This window comes from Styela clava, chromosome 7 (assembly GCF_964204865.1).
Source record: "Styela clava chromosome 7, kaStyClav1.hap1.2, whole genome shotgun sequence".
In the NCBI taxonomy this organism is placed as follows: domain Eukaryota; kingdom Metazoa; phylum Chordata; class Ascidiacea; order Stolidobranchia; family Styelidae; genus Styela; species Styela clava.
The window spans coordinates 3,848,385-3,869,951 of record NC_135256.1 but is presented as its reverse complement, the minus strand read 5'-3'; the positions used below and the strand labels follow the sequence as shown (position 1 = coordinate 3,869,951).

Below are 21,567 nucleotides of genomic sequence, written 5' to 3'. Positions count from 1 at the left end.
GTTAAAGCACTAGATTTAACTGTGTTGGTAGATTTAAATATGATGCCTGTCACCTCAGCCAGGTGGTACTGAATTGGGTAGGCAATGTTGCACCATGAAAATTTCAGTCCGTACAGCCGGGGGCGTAGCCAGAAATTTTCAAAGGGTGGGGTGGGGGCTTCTGAAATTTTTTTTTGCTAAGTTAGATCTAAACTGCTAGCGGGTCCGATCGAATGCTAGAATACGCGTGTTTTTAGTCGTCCTGGGGTCTAAAAAGCATTTCAAGCTACGGAAAATTGCTATCTATGATACAGAAAAATGATTTTATTTTTTTTACGACCCGCAAAACCATCCCCCTGGCTACGCCACTGCGTAATGTAATAGTAGCACCTCACATACTGTTAGATATCAGTGATTGCTTGTAGGGGGCTTATTCAGGGTGAAAGGCATGGTTGAGCATTGTATACAAAATTGTTTGGGGAAACACGCGGGTGAGTATTGGTGTTAAAAAATTGCAAATGTTGGAAAGAATTGTTCAATGATTTCCAGTAAAATATGTCAAAATGACACAAATTGAAACAAATTGAATATTCAAATTCATTCAAACTTGGTTATATTCTATGCCGGTAATACTTACGGTAATTTTAAGAATAGTTGTTTTGAGCATTTAGCATGTGATGCTTGGACAAAAAAGAAAAAAAAACTATATTTTGCTAGTACGAATTCTGAAGGTTTCATTTTGGACATTTTTGTTTATAGTATTCTAATTTAAAATTTATTTGTTGTAGGCCTACAAGGGTATTGTGTACTGAACTGCAAGTCCTTTTATCTGAAAAAGTTAGACTATGATCTAAAAAAAGATCATAAATATACTTACTATTTGGTGGAAAGAGATTATATTATTCCAATTTATCAAAATTTATTGTGAGATATATTTCCCATTTACCCAGCTATTTTTTAATGTAAAATTTCTTTTTGTCAACATTTTTAAACATCCCTAATCCTAACTCATTGGCGTGAGAAAAATAATGACTTATCACGTTCAAACGATCGAGTGTTTTGAGTAGGCACTTCCAAACGAGCGTTCGTAAGAATTGGGGGCACTTCAATGATTTTCCCAGCGACCGATAGTAAACACGGCCATGGCCTTCTTGCTTGCTTGTAATTTTATATTTTTTTTAGTGATTTTTTGTAACAAAGTGTCTATGTTCGAGTGTTTAGGTGGAAGGGTTTGTAATACTATCCCAGCATGTCTGTATTTTTCCTAATCGAAGGCTACAGAACAAAAAAACATACAAAAAAGTCGTTTTTGATTAAGAATTGTAATTTTCTACATCAAACTATTTGGAACCTACAAATATAAATATGGACTTTATGTATTTCTAACACAGTGTGCAGATTTATTACAAGTAAACATAATAATATTCATTGTTTCATTAAAGCATTTATTACACCTTGCCTTCAAAATATAGCAATGGAATTGTTTGAATTGCTACAGAATGTCTGATTGGAATGATATCGAACATCATGCTCATATTTAGTCGTTTAGCCATTTTATTAAAAATATGTGAAAAACGGTATTAATTACGAGATTAAATTACAGTGAACATTGACAATAATACAGGAGGTACGAGTGCTTCGTGTATTGAAATACAGGACTTCCTCCATGTGTACCTTCTACTTGGAATCTGTATTTGTCAGTTGCCACAAGTATGTCTAAATAAAATAGAATTATAAAGATGAATAAGAATAGCATAATCTCTTTCCACGAAATAGAAACTATATTTGTGAGCTTCCATTAGATTATATTCTCACTTTTCAGACAAAACAAGATATAATTGCAAATATGAAGATTATAATAAATGTCAATTTAAGTTATTATAATAAACTTTGGGTACTGCTGTAGTATGCGAACCAAGATGGCGGACACATGAAAATAGTATGCGTACTAGGTTAGGCTTAGGCCATAATTTTATTCAAATTTCCCTTATTTTAGTTCTATTACGAGTTTGGTAACTAGCCAAGTGACTCCCGTTGTATTTGTACCTGAAATTATGACCTAACCCTAACCTGTTACACATACTATGTTCAGGTGTCCGCCATCTTGGTTCACATACTACGGCAGTACAAACTTTGTACAGTTCGCAATATCCTGGTATCCTCTGTGTCAAGTCCAAAATAGCAAAATATTCAGATAAATACATGTCTATTTACTAAATCTAGTTGGAAGTATTATATTCACATTTAGTTTATTTTAACTTAATCACAAGTTGGGCCATTATGGGAAGCAACACACAGAGCAAAAATTCTTAGAAAAACAGAATTACAAAAGAACGCAAGCTGGTAGGTTAAATAAAACCATGTCCTCATCAATCCGCGCCCTGCTGGGTGGAGGTATTTATATTGGTCATGGTATGAATTCAAATTGGAAAGAAAAATAACTTCTTTATCCGTTGTCCTTACTTAACACAGATATAATAGTTCACATTATCTAACGCCCATGTATTATTCGAGAAAAAATAATTTCTGGGGTTTTAACTGAAGAAGGAATAAAAAAAGCTCAACACAATAGTCCTTAGTATCCCACTGCTGTGCTTTTATCGTTATTCCTCATTATGTGGCTCAATATAATGGGAATAAAAATATTAATAGACATACCATTATATTAAATAATTCAAGAGCTTCGCTGCACACTTTTTAGCACTATTGTGAAACATGTGGACTGTATGCCAGTTAAACAACAAGATTTCTAATTTTTTTGTCAAACAATTTCTTATACTAAACATACTTTTATATTCAATCATTGAAAAATTGGAAACAGTTAAAATAAAACGAAAAAAACATTTGATGGACAAATTATTGATTCAAAATTTTGATTTTATAATTTGAATCACATATTTCCAGGTTCAAATTGAAATAAAATTATTAAAATACATTATATTGACTTGATAGCATTTCTACACACGTTTGCAGTATTATTGAATGTCAATTAAATAGGGTTTCTGAACAGTTCCGTATATTTTTACTTTAAAATAGTAATTTTTTCTTGCTATTCATTTTTGTGGCTTATTAATGAGAAGACGAATTTTTTCTGACGAAATTTTTTTTTTTGTCGATTAAGTTCCAATACCACACAGAATTTTTGTATTGAGATTTTAGTATCATATCATAATAAGTTGAAAACAATTTTAATAGAAATAAAATTTGATTGGGAAAATTATTTTTCTTATTACATTTCAAAATGTGGTTTTTGTAATTTCAATCACCTCCCTCCTATTGAGTTGTAATAAGATGGAATTTTTAGACATACCAATTTTTATATTATTACCATTATATCATTTTGTTTTTGATTTATCATACCTGTTTAAGTTTTGGAGTATATTTTAAAAATCACATCTTCTCCTGCTTATAATCAGGTCGCTCACAATTGTCGAAACAAGCTTGGGAGAGGTTAAATTTTTAATTTATATCAAACATGATCTGAGATGCTGTTTTCGAGAAAAAAAATCAAAGTTTGTATAAATTTCATGCTTTGTCAAGCGTGACATGGTGATGTAAATAATGTAAAAGGAAATCTTAATCAACCGTGAACAAGTAGGAAACCTTCACTTCACAATTGAGAAAGATTAATGATTTTTATTTAGAAAGTTTGAACATTTTTAAATCCAGAACTGTCGTGACTTGTAAATGGACACATTGCTCTTCTCGTTAGCGCATGATTGGCTTGGTATATTCATTTCAAAAGTATATAGAGCACAACCAGTGTTAGCAATACCCTGACATATGAGCTGAACCCCTAAAACTGTGAATTAATAATCCCGGTAATTCGCATATAAGTCGACCCTGCAAATCTGAACACACTGTACGCACCTGCGGAAAAGAATCATTAAGGAAAATGATAACAATTAGTGTGATGATGCGCGTATAAGCCAACACTTTAGTTTGGCAACTTTTTTGAGTTTAAAACTCGACTTATATGCGATATACTGTATTACATCGTTTTGCTAACACCGGTTGTGCTTCATCTATTTTCAACGTGTGGTAGTTAGATTGTCCTCTGTTGACAATGAAATCTGTGCATCTCAATATCGGAGTATTCTTGTATCGGGGGCGTAGGGGTCCCCGAAATTAAAAAAAACATTTTCAGGAACAATACATAGCAATTACGCATAGCTTGAATGCTTTTCAGACTCTCAAAAACCCTCTCGTTTTCCGTCCTTCGACAATTACAAATTCAGTACGCCCCCTCTTTGAAAATTCCTGGGTATGGGCCCTGTCTGGTATTTATGAATTCTGTCATGATAAGATAAGATAATTAAATTGGGTGACAGTATGTGGAAGATGGTTCGCACATTAATCTAAGTGTTAATTAATATATAAACCTTTTTTATCAGCTTTTTTTCCTGAATTAATATGAAAACCCTATCTAATATTGATGTTAGAGATAGGTTGCAAGACAATAATTGTCTAAACATGAATGTGCAACATGCAACCGTTCATTATTCATTTATTTCATTTGGAGTTTCAGTTCAATGTTGCAATTCAACTCAGCTTCTTTGAAATTTATGGCTGATTGCTTCTTTGAAAATGGCAACCCATTCTCATGACCTGTGTTGTGTATATTTCAACCATACGATGGACTACAAATTGAAGTTACCCAACCCCAAACATGATTGTGGGGTAATTTCAGATGAATTTTTAACCTGTTTTGTATGGGCAGGGGTTAATATGTACAACTATTGCTATTTTAAATAGACTATGAGCTGTTAAGTAGTAAAAAGAGAGTATATGATCGGGACAAGTGTGAATATATAAAATCCAGGATACCGTTAGTCGTTACTGTCAACATGTCACAGATTTCAAATTAAATTGGTTCGGCGATCAAATTTCGTTTACCCTTTTTTACAATCATTATGTCGCTCATCGACATTCTATTCATCCTGTCTCGTGTTTTGTCTTAAAAGGTGTGAAAACTCTTTGTTTTATTCCAAGGTTTTCACACACAGAACGACGAGACGTTTCTAATTTTCATTGTTTTAGTAATATCGTTTTCCGTTCCACGGGTACTATGATTTGTTTTCCCACAGAAACTTTTTGTTTGATATTTTCTTTTGTCAAACTATTGAAGTAATTTAATTTTCATATTCCGCAATTCGTACTGTTATCTCTTAAAAGAGAACTGTACAAGGTAGAGAGAAACTTGGACATACCCAGCGGGGGGGAGGTTGGGGGGTTCAGGTCGCATCCCCCCCATTTGAAATGTAAAAAAAAAATTATTTTTGTCAAATCATTTTTGTTTTGTCTGATGAGAATATCTAGGTATTAAAGTCATTTTATTTTGATATGATACTTTTTCATGCCTTACCTATTACTTAACCTTACATTATAAATAGTTACTTAGTCATCAAACTGGTAAAATCTATTCCAGTTTTTCAAGTAATTTTTTGTGGTAATTTAAACGTATATATTGGAATAATTTACCGATAGATAGTTAAATTAGTCTGCAAAAATCTTTGAAATTTTTATTTTTAAGTCTTTCTGGTTAGAAAAGAGATTTTATAACAAAACCTAAGCCAATTTTTTAATATATAATATCCAGTTTATGTAAATTTAAACATGTATATTGGAATAATTTAGTAAAATTAGTCTTCAAAATTCTGTAAAACATTTTTTCAAGTATTTCTCGTTAAAAAATGTATTTTATTAGCCACTATTTCAGCAGCTAACTGATAAAACCCCAAGTCCACATACCCAATTGAGAATCCTACCATTTTTGTGTCAAAAACTGTCCGGAAACGGCCACAATTTTGAGCGAAGCTTTATTAAAAAACGATTCATCTGGAGCGTAACGAAACACTCGCAAATTCTGGCAGGTGATGGTAATATGAGATGTCATTATCTCAATACAGAAATCCATCTTACTCAGGGTTTCACGACCAGATGCCTGGCTTACGGAATTTATAGAACCGTTTCAGCCACATCCAGATGTATGAAAAGAAATTACAATTAACTTTTGTACTAGGTGACCCAAAAAAAGCGAAAGCCATAAATTTCTTTATTACTTCAACAAAAATGAAGAAAACTTATTTAACCCTTGAACTCCTGTTTGTGTATAATTGTACCCAAACATTTCTTATGAAGGTACCCAGAAGTTTCAGTAATCTACGACACTTTGCACAAAAGTTATATTCTCTGTTCCAATTGACCTGTGTTCTGTTATTATGGATTACTCTTTATAAGTAAAATCTCTTCCTAATGGTTTTTTGCCCCTTATTGCATTAATTAATGGTCAGAACAGAAGATAATTAAATATTCATCTTAAGCTAATATAAATAAAGCAGGGATTCTTGTTTACATTACAGATTACTCAAATTATAGTTTGAAAATATATTATTCACATTACACATTAATCACATAATTCTATTCTAAATCTATAATTCTGTTTTTATTCGACTTGCTAAATTTTATTTTAAAATATTGTCATAAGAATAATATGTTTGTAAAATTAGGTGTAATTAGGGAAGTCCTAAACCGAACGGCTGCCTATTTGAACTCATTCTAAAATAATGTATTTCTATACTGAAATACTGAACGTATTGTTATTTGTGTCATATTCATGTTCAACAAAGAAATTTTCACAAATCATTCTAAATAGCAAAAATTGAATTCAGCGATGTAAAATAGTTTAAAAAAACAGTTTTTTAAATGACTTTCTTTTTTTTGGTATCAGAAGTCAAAATGAAAAATTTCGAGTTTGCTATATGATTTATAATCAAGTTTGAATGTGTTTGAATAATTCATTTTGAGCAATTTTTGGTTTTAGTAAAATTTTTCGCCCACTGGTCAGTAGAGGGTTAAATTTCCCACTTCAAAATCTAAATTAATTGATGGACTAAGATGGGTTATTGATGGTTTTAAGATCTTTCAGGGAAATAGGCTCTGAGGTGAGAGAGTAAATACGGCTTAGTAACAGTATCTTTCCTTGCCCCTGTTATCTTTTTGTTTATTTATGTTAAATAGTTCGAAGCTTGGGATACGCTTGACTTATTATTGGTCTGAACTCTCTTTTTTTCGCACCCCGGCTATTTTTAAGCGTGTTAACCAAGGATGGTCGAAACCGAGTATTTTATTATTTTGAATATATTCTAAGAAAATATTTTTGAATATGAAATATTGAATACATTTTAAATTTGGGGCTCATATGGGAAAATACATAAATCACTATATATTAAGGTTGGTACAAAACGATATACATATAAATGCTATCGTTTCCTCGATTTTCGTGATTCAATGTCTGATGTTGCTGGTCAAACCTCGCGTTAATCTCTACAATTGTTATCACTTTATTAATGATTTCTAAGTGCTGATACAGCTGATAAATAATTTCCAGAGATGGCTTGATATTTCTCAATTTTTTTTTATTCATTTTATTATTATCATTTACCGAGACCATCAAAATTATCTTGCATTGCATAGTTTGGAAACCACTGCTCTAATGTACAAATGAAATATCCTTGTGAAAAATTACTATTCCTGGTTACATAACTTTGAACAAACTATATCGTTTCATAAGCCCTATTTACCGTGAAAATCTTAGTAATAGTAAATAAAGCTAATCCTTAGCTATGCTTCAATGCTTTGCTTGGCCTCACACATATTTGTTGACGATAATCGGATATTCATATAACAGAGGCGCGAAAATTTTACCCATGCAGTAAAAATAAACTTTCTAATTTCTATGAGTTTTTAAAATAATAATTTTTAAATATATTAAGGGCTTAACTCCAAAGTAGCTAAACTTGAAAAATCTGTCTTGAGAAAATAAGGAAAACGTATATTTTGAAAATTTTAACGGTGCCGTAAAATTGGACTTTCTACTTGCTAAGAAAGTTTATAATAAAGGATTTTTTAAATATTGATTACTGTATTGGCTTTGTCTCCTAAAGTAGCTAAACTTTGTCTTAAAAAATAGGACAACTTAACTTTTTGATTTGTAAACTCTATTAACTTTATTGCTATTCATTGCTTTCTTCGTGTCTTGTTCAGAGAGATAACTCATAGAATAAAAATGAAAACTACTCCCATAATTAGTAGCTAAGCCCGGGACAGATTGCAGTACTTGGAAAAGCAATTTTGGAAGAACAAATGTTTTTGATTTTTCAAACTTACCGTATCTTGAAATATTCTAGTAAATATTGCTTCGAACTGTAATTAAATACCTGGTTAACATGCGCCTATGTCTTCATGGTATTTTCAAAATAAGATTTTATTTTTAGGATTAAACTCAATTGAGTTTGAGATTGAGATCAACATTTACTTTTCTAGAAACCCTTGATATCTATTTGAACAATCTTTGATTTTAATTCCATTAGAAAATGTGCCATCTTTAATCCTCTATGTAGCTTTTAGAAGATTTGAGGAGAACCACTAATGCACTTAGACCTATACATGAACTCAGAGAAATTTCTCAAGATCAAAAAATTTATTCCAAAACTGATATGACTTACTTTTTAAGGTGAAATCCCATTTTTTACCCTTGTTACTATCTTTGTGAATGTTTTGGTATGATTATTTTACCACACACTTGTAATCATTGTACTATTATTTTTTGGTACTTAGTAATTATTACTTGCATACCTGCTTGTATGAGGGTGTTGCTTTGGTGATGATGCTTTAGTGTTTGTAACATTCTCTTTAACCAAAGTACCTGCAAATGTGTTTCTGTTTTGAGGGCAAATAAATTTTTCATTTTCTCTCGGCCCAATTTATCAAACTATCTCATCTGTCTCTTCTGTCTTAAAAATTTGAGTCATTTTATTGGCTGGATTACACAAAAACCACTCACTTGGCAAAGTATAAATATAATTTAATTATCCTAATCCTTGTGGTAAAAGGGTATTACCGCTCCTGCTACATCATAGACAGAAGCCAATATATTATGTGGTATGTAATATACCAGTCATGTGTTTGTGTAATTAATGTGTGAAGTTAATTAAATAAAGCAAAAGAGTAAAGTTTAAATCTAGTATTATCATTATTCACCAAAACTGTTACTTTTTTAAAAGTTTAATTTTAGGTAACTATTTTTTTTCCTAAATGAATTTCAAAACTTGTCATCTTGTACTAAAAGTAAACATTTTATTTCTTACACTTGAAAATTCTGTATCTTGGAGATTCAAGTTTAACAAATTCAAATCCTATGAAGTTGCAATATTCTGTTCAAAATTTTCTGGAAGGTGACCCATTTTAGAATTTATTCGATGCTCCATATTATAAAATATTATTTTAGATTGTATCGAAATAGTAAATTATTCGTTTTAGCCATCTGTGATTCTTATATCAGATAAAGCATAGGTTTTTAAAATGCTTCGTACGATGCCCCAGGACTCCTTGAGAGAAACCTTGGGGCTCTGGGAGGTATTCGCTTATTTATTAGAGTACTGACTTGGTTAAATGTGTTACTGTCCATGGAAACAAAAATCGCAAATTTGAAATTTTACACAGTTAGCTTCAAACTGAAATTCAGATATGACATTGTCTATATGTTTCAAGTAATTTTAATTCACTCATTAGGAACATTAAACGGTAAATAACAATGTGTTTTTCTGTTTTAATTTTTATATATTCATTGCGGCGCTCTGTAAATATTAGAGTCAACCTCTTTAGAGGCTCCATAACACTGAAAGTTTAAGAATCCATTGAATAAAGTATTCGATACATAACCATTTTCTATGTTTTTTCTGTGACGCTTATCGTGCTTTTTATTTAAATAATTCGATTTACAATCAGCCAGTGATATTCCATGATATGTAACGATCTTTTATGACATATTTGGGCCTTTTTTTAAACAGGAATAATATTCAAATGAAGATATTTTCACAATATTGTGTGAAAACTCTGCCTTTTCAAAAATTTCGCAAAACCTTTGAAATTTTAATCCCTAAATTATGGGCTTTTCACCAATATGTTTGGGTTCAAAGCAGGTATTACATCAGTATCTTAAGCACACAATATAATATATAACCACTGGTGAAGATCAATAGGTATGCCCCTAATATATGAACACTCAAGTATTCATATTTAAATTTTGATTTTGAAACTGAACAGTTTTAATTTGGAAAAATAAAATTGATGGACGTATCAAAATTTTCTTATTTCAAGTTTTTTTTCCTTATTTTGTTCTTTTACTACGAGTTTGTGAACTGTCTGTGTTAGCCAAGTGAATATACCCCCTGTTCATAGGTTGCAATCCCTTTACACAACTTGATGTAGGGTAGGCAAACAAAATTAGTTACCTCCATATTGGTACACACATATCTGGACCGCAAAAATTATTATTTCTTTGTTAATCTTGCTTTTTTCTAGTTACTTCTGTAAAAAAATTTGCTCATATTATTAATGTTTTACAAAAATTTTCTTTTCTTTTTCAGAGATCTCAGTGGAAATAAACTACAAAATTTTACAATAGACCTCACTGGAACGTACTCAATACATAAAATGTAAGTTTTTTACTCCAAGTTCTTTTCGAGCAAGGCATTGTACAAGCAATCACACGAACATTACATCGAAATATGTCTGTGCGCAGTAAATCCATGCGTGTGCGCAGCCCCTGAAAGCTGTGTGCGCACGGACATGCGCACACTTCAGAGGGAACACTGTCCTTCACTCTGAATTAGGCTTCGTATTAGTCATTATCTGGGATTTTGGTTCCAAAATCTTTTTATTTGTCAATTGAACATAGTTATGTTCAATGTCTAGGCCAGCGGTTCCCAATCTTTTATTCAATTAACCCAAATTTTTCAAAAAATAAATTTTGTAAAATCTTGTGAAGGATATGCTCGAATACTAAACGGCATGTAGATGTGTGGCTTTACATAATCAAATGCCATTTTGATGCCAATTTTTATGCTTTTATACTTCCCACGTTTACGAATACAGTACTATTGAGCAACACTTCAATACAAAATAAACAATAAAATTTACTAGGAAATAAACTGAATAACGTTTAATTCTTTGTTTCAAACTAAGCCGCCCTCGCCACTCATAGGTTGCAAAATACAGGACTAGGCAATTGCAACCTCATATTTCACTCAGACCAATAATCCAACCACCTGTCCAGTTTAATGGAGCGCTTGTCTCGATGTCATGTCGCACGATTATTCAATGTTCTGATTTACGAGATATCTTCTTAAACAAACTGATTACTCCAAGTATATTTGTCTTCAAGACATATTGTTTACCTTGTTGTGGTTTCTCTATCAGATATTATCGACCTTATTAAGGGCGGCTATCAGTAGTATTTCCAGTATTGTCATCTTGAGCAATTAAAGTGTAGCATGATGACGGGGAAACCCCCTTTGTTGTATTTCTACAAAACTTAATAGAGACAATAAAATTACCTTTCATCTACAACAGTGGTTCTCTACCTTTTATGACTCGTGGGCCCCCTTTCGGAGGCTTTTAGCACTCATGGCCCCCACTTTAATAATTTGAGAGGTATTAATAGGGTTATTTTCATTGATAGATTCCAAATCCCATTATGTTAAAACAATTTGCACAAAAGAGAGCGAAAACACCCTGTGAAATAACCTTGTTGAGCAGCAAACAAGGAAAAACTGAGATTTCTTTTAATTTGAAAAGTAAATTCAGATTTTAGCCCATCCTTGTGGCCCCCCTCCAACTCCTCTGTGGCCCCCTTAGGGGGCCGAGGGCCCCCGGTTGAGAACCGCTGATCTACAACTTAGTTGCATTTCCAAAGTACAAAATTTTTTTATTGAAGGGATTGTCTTGATATGTTATTTTGTTATATCGAATAGTATTGCAACAGTCTATTGTAGATTATTTTGAAACTTTTAGTTGATCTTGGCCGAGGACAGGTTGGCCTTCAGAAAACGATTCCAGATCATATTATAGAGAAAATTCGTCCTAGATTATTGAAACTTTTAGGTAATATCATACACAAACGGAAGTTCAAGTATTAAATAATTTTTTTTCATTTTCATAAAAGTAATTAAAAAAATATGTGTTCTGTTTTTTTTTGTTTATGTATTTTTTTATTTTTTGGGGGGGGGGGGGGGGGGGGGTATTTAAGCAAGCATAACTTATTTTCTTCATATTTGTATTATCTATTCATTCCAGCTCACTTAACCACTGCTCACTCAACACACTACCCGACATCAGGCTGAAGACAAACCTCACATATTTAGAATTGTAAGTTCTTTTATTTTATTCGTTGTTCACTTTGAGCTAGGCTGTGAACAAGCAGATATACATATATACGGAGATATACAAACATATTTTATTCTTTTAATAGACTTAGAATTGTTCTTTCTTTTCTTTCATTTGTTTTTAATTTTGAGCAAGCTGATATACGAAGTGTTAAGTCCTGTTACAAACTTATTTAACTTTTTATTAATCAGAGTTTTTCGTATTAAATCCAACTAATTTTGATTCTATTTGAGTATTCAATTCTTTTCCGACAACTCTGGACATATCGTATACCGGTATATGCTCGTTTTACCGCCCAATCTTGATTACGGGCCCATTTGAATAGCTGCCCGTGTGAACAGAACATAAAAATAAATAAGGGCCGGTGCTTGAATAACCGCCCGATGTAAAAGCTGATTTTACAGTGGTAGAGAACAATAGGAAATAAGAAGCGCTTTTGTCACAACGCTGTTGAATTTTAAATGCTGGTAGATAACACTCACGCCTTCGTGTCCAATTACATAACAGATAGCATTGATTACGTAACACCGTGGTTTCAAACTAGGCGTTGCGGCGCCCAAGTGCGTCGTTTCAATATTGATAGGGTGTCGCAAACCTTTTTTCTTTTGCGGATTTGTGCCTGCGGTGCGTAGAAAGTCAAAATTTTCGTTGTTCTCGTTTAAATCATACTTGAGAACTGGAAATGACAATATATTGATTATTGTAACGATCGATCTTATCTTGATATATATATATGTTTTTTATATATATTTTTGTGTATAATTTTACTTCAAAAATAACAAGCGCCAGTGTTTGAATGAGGGCTGGTTTGAATAAGGGGCGGGTGGTGAGTTTGGTTAAAAAAATTTGGGCCCGGGCTACGAAACGAGCAAATACGGTATAAAAAGAGACTCTTGTTTGCAGACAGAAATATAGAATTTGTTATAATAATAAGAAAAACTTTTTATATAAAATAACTGCTAAACATAGATTATTAATCATTTAAAACGTGTCGGAGAGATTTCTTCCTATCGACTAGGTCAAAAAAAAATTCGCGCTATCGACCAGGTCTTTTTCATCGGGGAGGGCTTATATTAAAATCATTCTAAAATTCAGACTTGGACTTATTTTCGGGGAAACACGGTAAATATCAGTGGCTGCCTATACAGAGTCTTATTCGGAGCAAAAGGGTTGTATAAAAGAACTATTGGGAGTTTCTTGATATTAGGTTGATCAAAGAAAGTCTAATATTTGATTTTCCATCTTTTCTTTTGTGATTTTTATTTAACTTAGGGTTTGGCAGAGGGATCACGCTCCGAAAACATTTGCCTAAAATGAGTCAAATATAATTCTATTATTAAAGTTTGTCTGGTCTAAAATTGTCTTAAATAGGAAAAAGAACTTTTTTAAAAAAATTATTTAAATTAATATAATATTATTAATGCCTGGTGTCTAGGATTGCCATAGCTGTAAAATGTACTATTCAGAATACAAATTGAATATTCGTAAGAATTTAATTTGATGTTTCTAATTCTTGATTTTTGGAAAAATTATTAAATTTGAAAAATTACCATTTTTAGCAATTTAAGTCTCACAGACCAAAAAGTCCCTCATTTCATTTCCGAATATTACAAGCAATTTTCCACTATTTCTTCTTTATCGAATTCAGACTTGATAAATATATTTTGTCTTCATTGAATATGACCTAAATTAGGATGTAATATGTATTATTTATTTCATAATCGAAAGTATTATTTCAGCAACTGTTCGGAATATTCAAGAATTTGAAAACAAAAATTTTGAAAAAATTGAATTTAGCAACGCAGAATAGTCAAGATAAACTTCATTTTGATTGTTTTTATATTTTTTACAATGATTACAAGTTGAATGAAGTATAGTTTTATCCATAATGATCGGAGAACATGAGCCAATTTTTGATATAAACAATATTCAATACTCAAAAATGTAATTCTATTTTAGCCATCCCCTGTTTGTGTAACTTGTTATTTTATGAATATATTTCAACTCCCATTTTAAGACGTCTACAATTCATGCATGCTCAAAATATATGTCACATTAATCACAATTTGAAATTTAAAATATATTTTTTTTCTATTTTTGGCGGTTTATTCTTACGTTGCAGAGTTGGTCTGCAATAACCTTGTATTTTTAACATTAATTTACTAAAGTTAGACCAAAGTTTTAGTTTTTGTTATGTAATTAATACCGAGTAAGACAAGAAGTATAAATGTCATACTCATAGTCTATTTTAGTTTTCCAGCATATAAAAAAAACGATACCAGAAAAAGTTGAGCACATAATTTTAGATGACCAAAACGAATTAATTGATTCAGAGCTATTTATCAGTTTATTTTTTTGTCACAAAATTACCGTAGTCTGCAATAACCTTGTGTTTTTATCATTAATTTACTAAAGGTAGATTATCTGATTAACGATACCAAGAACGAGAGGAAATATAATATTCTTGGGCAAGTTCATTTTTTCCAGCTAGTAAAATAAAAAAAATGATTGAAACAAAATTATCAGATTTTGGTAATAATTTCTTATAATGTGCCCAGAAAGGACTTTTTTCAATTTTTGGAACTGTAAAATATAGAAAACTAATCGAATCATTGCTTATGTGTAATTTTTCTGCTTTTCCAAAACTGACCCTTTTTCTTTGTTGAACATACCCTGTCCAGAATATCAGATCACGCATTTTCGGCCACCCCTGGACATAAATATTGAAATTTTTTGTAGCCTATATTGTTTTCTCCTTATTGGTAACTGGAACTTCCATCCGTGGGTTTTGTAATGGTTGAAGTGGAATATCAAAACAATATACGCACTGTGCGTGCCGTTGGTTCCAGAATTAGCACGCTAACTTAATTCAGACGTTGAGGATAGTCTGTACAAAACATTATTGCTTCATAGTTAAAGAATGTCTGAAAAAATCACTTTCACAATACATGCCTCACTTTCAAAGACTTCCAATACTTTATAATGAAAAAGTGCCTCATAATGAAAAAATTAACAATGAATAGCAAACGAATAAATGCATCAAAGTCAAAGGATTAAACAAATTACGCCAATTTGCTTTTAAATTAATGATGAGCATCCCTTTCAAAGACTCTCAATATTTGAATAAAAATAGTTGGGGCTCCCGAAGTATGCGAACCAAGATGGCGGACATCGGAATGTAATATGTGTACTAGGTTAGGGTTAGGCCATAATTTTAGGTATAAATACTACGGGAGGCCTTTTGGCTAGTCTTCAAACTGATAATAGGACTAAAATAAGGAAAATTGGAAAGAAATTATCGCCTAACCCTAACCTGTTACCCATGTTACGATCCGATGTCCGCCATCTTGGTTCGCATACTTCGGGAGCACCGAATGAAATATATCACACCCATGGGCACAATCTCCTTGTGCAGCGGTTCCCACAAAGTATGCCACAGTGTCCAGTTTTGAAGTGAATGAGGAAAATTGTGTTTAACGTAACAGAAATATGATGGAATATTTTACATTTTGTATTGTTATTAATATTATAAATGTTTAAGAAGTGAAATATTAACAACCAAAAGCCAAAGTATAAATGTATTGCAGTCGAAAAATTAAACAAATTACGTCCAATTTACTTTATATTAATGTAGTTACAGCTTATGGTATCTATTGAAAGCTTTTGCTTGGAGCTTTTGGGAACCACCTGTTGGCCGCTTGGAAGGTCGACGGCCCAGTTTGAGAAATTCTCGTTTAATCGATCTGGTTAGAAATTTGAATCTACGTCCATTGTAAAATTTATTCTTAGAGTATCTGTGTGTTTAAGTTACTCTTTCCTAATAAAGAATTCTTGATAACAAGGAATTTAGCATATGTTATGGGTTTTCATACTAATATGGTGGGAGCAAAGATAATAAGACGGATTAATCGTATATGATGAACCACAGCCCTTTAGTTTGTCAACAGTCCATGTCGACTACGAGGATAGATTACCAGTTATTTGTTTCAGATTCTTTAATTTAGAATGTATTTCCATCTAGAAATTTGTTATTTTAAGCATTTGACCTCCGAAAGTTGATCAAAAAAATGTATTTTTATTCGAAAATGATCAACACATCGATTGAATGTTTGTTCATAAGCATAGAAACATTGCTTGTGCCAGATTTAATAATTCAAAATATGCGTAGATTGCAATTTTACAGCAAAAATAGCTATTTTTTTCAGATGAAACAGTATTTTAATTATCTGAAATCTAAAATGCTCCAATTTTGAATAAATGTGTTTCAATTAAATTCTTTTGACATTGCTAAATACTGATTATATCTTAAAATTCCCCTACTAAAGCAGTAATCTCTGATTTCAATACGAGAGACCGCCTTTTCAATTTATATGGGACTGGTTTTATCCAGTGCACTAAAGTAGTCACTTTGTTATTACAGCGGCTCGATATAGGGCTCAGGTGGCAACGAGAACCTCTAATCAAAACACAATGTGTACTTAAGCTGACCGCTATAAAAACTCATTCGAAATGTCCCCTCTTACTTCATATCAGAACGTTTATTATATAGGGTGTACATAAAGACTTGAAATTTAAAATTGCAAAGGGAATTTATCGATACCATATATTGTTTTGGCCCTCACAGATGTATTAAATGAAGTAAAAATACTTGGATAATTACTGATTGAAAACAACAATAAACCTGGTCAAGATATATTGAGAACTGACTTCATAACGAAATTAAAATTGTAAAGACACTTTATAGACACCCTGAGACAAAAGTACATTAGACCTGAGAGGACAGAGTTTGCTGCAGAGGGACACCCTGTATGTCTAGTGAAATCGTGGAACGTTATTGCTAAACAGCCCTAAATAATGAAGAGACGGCAAAAATTAGTCAAATATTGGAATTGATTTATAATTATTTTTGATATTTGAAGTTTAGAATAATTCATTTGGAAAATCCCATTAATTTAATACATTGTAACTGTGAATTGTTCAAATATTTGACTGTTATACATTTATTTTTTTTAGCTTTATTTATTGGCTTTTATTTTCAAAATGTGGCGCATAAAATAAATGATGAAAACATGTTAAAACTAAACTTGGTATTTCTATATATTAAATAAAGTGTTTGATAGCCTTTTGAAAAGTGAATATTCATCACAATTTAATTATACCAGTATCTTGATTATACGTGCTGTTATTGGGCGCTCCCCTCTCTCGGCCTACAAATATCCTTCCGCTACTAATTTTAGCCCTTGGTCAATAAACTTTGGGAATCGCTTCAGAAGGGAAACACCTCTGGAACATTAAACTATTTTGATTTGGATACTTTTATTACTGGTTTATAATAAGATAGCTATAAAACACCAAATAAATGGTCTTCAAAGTGAGACCATAAAATTCTTTTTCGCCTTTTCCAATTAAAGTATTTACAACCTGCCAATAAATTTTGATTTTGTTTTTCAAGACTCCTTTTTTGATCATTATAAAATTCCAACTGTTTTTACCTGCCATGGTTTACCTGCTTTAATCAAAATGGTCGGTATTTTTTGTAAACAAGTATATGAAATTCACATCATATATTTAGTGATCGTAACAGAAATGGTCATCATGACTCTGCGACTGCGTCTTCCTATTTACAGTTAATTTTGATTTTTCAATACTCAAAATAGAAAGTCGTGAATACCGGTAATAAAGTAATCCTATAAAACTTGTAAATTAAACTTCCGTCTGGTTCCAGTGGCTGAACATAGTTCTGAATTTGACAGAATCGTTGATTTTGGTTTACTTTCGGGCTTTTGTCTAGTTGTTTACTCAAAGGTGTGTCATTTAATCTGGAATTTGCAATAAAATGAATACAAAAGACTAATATAATGTGCTATGGTAACGCATTATTATTATAAACTGATGTATTTTTTTGTGTTGAAATATTGGTTCTCATCCTGTATTACTAGAACTATAACCATACACAAACATGGATTCAAATGTTATATAAATTATAACGTTTTCCTCATTTCCTTGAAAGTTCATGGTTTCTGGTCGCCTTGTATATGAAATTACAAATCAGGAATTTCCCTAGATTTTAAATTACATTTTTTGCGCACCAAAAGTGTGTGAACCAGTATGGAGGTAACTAATTTTGTTCGATCAAGTTGTATATAGGGACTGAATCTATGGGCAGGGGGTATATCCACTTAGCTAACACAGACAGTCCCCAAATTCGTAATAGAACTAAAATAAGGAAAATTCGAATGAAATTATGGCCTAACCCTAACCTGGTACACACACTACAGGATTACCCACTTTTTCACCATACACATTTGTCTGTTTCTAGAAAAACCCTTTTCTCATTCTTTGAAGTAAACCAATCAGGTTTCCGCTTACATTTAGCAATTCCCCATCAAACTTTTTGTCTCACATTTAAACCTTTTCGAGGGCCCGATTCGTATTATTGAGAGCTCTCACTACTCTTTGAGGGCTCTTTAAATGCAACATGTTCAAATAGGTCCGTTTTCATGAAGTATTTTGTTGTCTGAAATGAAGTGTCTACGTTTTGTCCTATATTGAAAATGATGTGACCATTTTTGAAGATTGCTCTTAGCAAGTTCCTAAATACTAATACCAATGTGGTGTTCGTAAGGGCGTTACTAGGGCGAAGGGTGTTGAGGAGCAGACCCCTTTTTACCCATTTTTAAATTGAAGAAAAAAAATCATTTTTCCTCTATAATTCATAGCAACTTTTGAAGCTTGAAATGCTTATTAAACTACCAAGACTCTTGATAACCCATTTGTGCAAGATAGAAAATTCAAGAATATAATACTCTGATCTCAACCTCATGCCTACCCAGTGTGTCATAAATTGGGTTAAGGTTACAACACCCAACTTGAGATATTACAGTTTCTTCAAAGATAGTAGCTCTGTATATCAATAGCTGATTTTTTATGCTTGTTTATAATTGAGGTTCATGGAAACATACTAAAATGTATACTATTGTCAGTAATTTCCTATTATCGAATGAAAGTCTTTTTCTCCCGATTTAAATTAGAACACATAACTTAGTCCAGAATTTCGAAATTGTTGCTTAGAGATTCAAAAGTATTTTTGAAAACAAACATTATTATGACATCATACTACTCATTCAGTAAAAAAAACACAAATTCTTTAGAATCCAGAAAAATGGTGAACTAACAAAACAAAGACCATCGAAATTGGTATTTTAAGTGGTTTCTATCGTTCAAATTCTAATTTTCAAATATAAATTTAACAACCATAATTGCCACGTTTAACGTACAATTACCACATTCAGAGACTAATTACATCCAACTCTTTCCCGTAAGCACCTCAATTTTGAGCCAAACCGTGATATTGAGCGGCTGTCTCTCGCCCATTTCTGTTTTTCGTTTAGACAAAATGCTCAATTTTCCTATTCTTTCAACCAGATGTCTGAAACTGGTTTGAAAATTAATCTTTTATAAATTTGAACGAAAATATACAAAATATTTCAAGTAATTCTGCTGAACCGGTTTTTGTTGTTAAGTGAAGTCAATTTTAAGTTTCCGATTTTACAGGGTGCGGCAAAAAACCTACCGTACATTTTAAATTCTTCAGGAATTAATTGATAAAATAAAGGATTTTTTTTATCCCACTCTGTACAGTTTATGTATCAGTATTTTGTGATGTCATTTTGTTATAGTTTATATTCTCACGCAACACTTTCACACAATTCTTTTATTTGAACTTGGACGTTTTTCCAACGCAAATTTATATTAGTATTATTTCGACTTTTAGTCTGGGACTAAAAATCTTGATTCAAAATTTGCAAATCAAAATAAATTATTGTGCAATAGTTTTTCAAATAATTTTTTAAAATTTGAACTCTTAACAATTGTAATATGACGGTGTTATACAATAATAATCCTGCAAGATTAGCGTTTGAAGTAATCTGCTATTCTTCGACTTATAAAGGATTATGACTTTGGTCGTGCACTGTCGTAAAATTGGTAAATTAACTATTTTTTCTGGACTTACCAGTAACTACTAGCACTACTTGGTAACGAGAGAGCTATGCTCAAATATATGGACACGTCATAAGGCGACGCTGAGTCCACAGAAATGTTTGAAATAAGTAAAAGTAATAGCCTTCTGGAGAAAAAAAGCAATTCCAATAACTATTAATTCTGGTACGGACATACACCGTCAAGAAGATAAATTTCTCCGCAGTTGCGAGGTTAATAAATATTCTCATAATTGATTTTTGCCCAAGTCTAAGATGGTTTTAAGCCACAAAAATTTTGGACATTTAGCCAACATTTTTAAGTTTTGGTCTGTTAAGGTTAACATTTTATTCAACATTTTCGAATTTTGGACCGGACTGGTTCACTAATGCAAGCCTTTGTTATGAAGTGGATAAATTACTTATAGATGTGTTGCGAGACCATCCACAATTTTTAATGATTATGCAAGGTGACTCCACTGTTTGTTAGCTACTCAATTTTTTCCCACAAAGGTGTCGAACTGACATGGGCTACTACGGGTCGCGGGCCCAATCTGGCCCGACTGATGTTGCTACAACCAAACTAAAACCAAATTTTGATGTTTAACTTGAAAAAATAGCTCAAAATATTTGTTGAGTTCGTGATAAATTTAGTTTTGGCACGAGGCTTATTCTTTTCCCCTTTCTTTTGAAAAATTGTAACACTGTAAATATTGTTTAAAAAATATAACCTTTGACACCACACTTACATGGCCTGCCAGTCTAGGTTGGCAAAAATTTTGGCCTTCGGTCCGAAAATCTTGCCAACCCCGGTTTAGTTAATAGGCCATCTCTCTCACAATTTATAGTGATTAGGCATGATGGTTCCCACTGTTTGTGCCAACGCTGCCTACTTGATTTTTTTCACAATGTTAGAGAATACAAACTCAAATCACATGACTTCCAAGAAGCTTATTTTAAAAAAATGTCAATTTGTAAAAAAAACGATAAAAACTTGTATTTCTGCCTTTTGGGCATTTTTGTTTTCGACAATTTCCTTTCAATTACTTTGTAATCAATTTGCTTCGTCAATTAGATAATTACTAATTGCATAATTTGAGTCTGAAACTCATTTTCTAATTTTGAATATTTTCGAAAAAGATTTCTTCTTTTCCTAAGTGCGTATTTAACATTCTTGTTTAATAAGTTTTTGGGATCTCGGTTTTTTGGTCGAAAATCGTGGCGGTAGTGTAATGTTTTAGAGACTTCAAAAACATTTTAAAATTAACTCATTTTAAACTAATCCAAGTTGAAACGTTCTTATTTACATTTAATTAATCCTGGAACTAGTTTTCTCATTTTCAGTTTTTTCGACGAAAAACTAATCTCTTTTTTTGATGAA

General features: G+C 31.9%; 1 protein-coding gene across 1 annotated transcript in view; it reads left to right on the top strand.

Moving 5' to 3' along the window:
* Positions 1-21,567, top strand: part of LOC120327766 (leucine-rich repeats and immunoglobulin-like domains protein 3) — a 71,222-nt gene that overhangs the window by 11,357 nt on the left and 38,298 nt on the right. The window contains exons 3-4 of the mRNA XM_039394124.2: positions 10,410-10,478; positions 12,118-12,189. Of these exons, the coding sequence (XP_039250058.2) occupies positions 10,410-10,478; positions 12,118-12,189 (141 nt within the window). The remainder of the gene's footprint in view (positions 1-10,409; positions 10,479-12,117; positions 12,190-21,567) is intronic.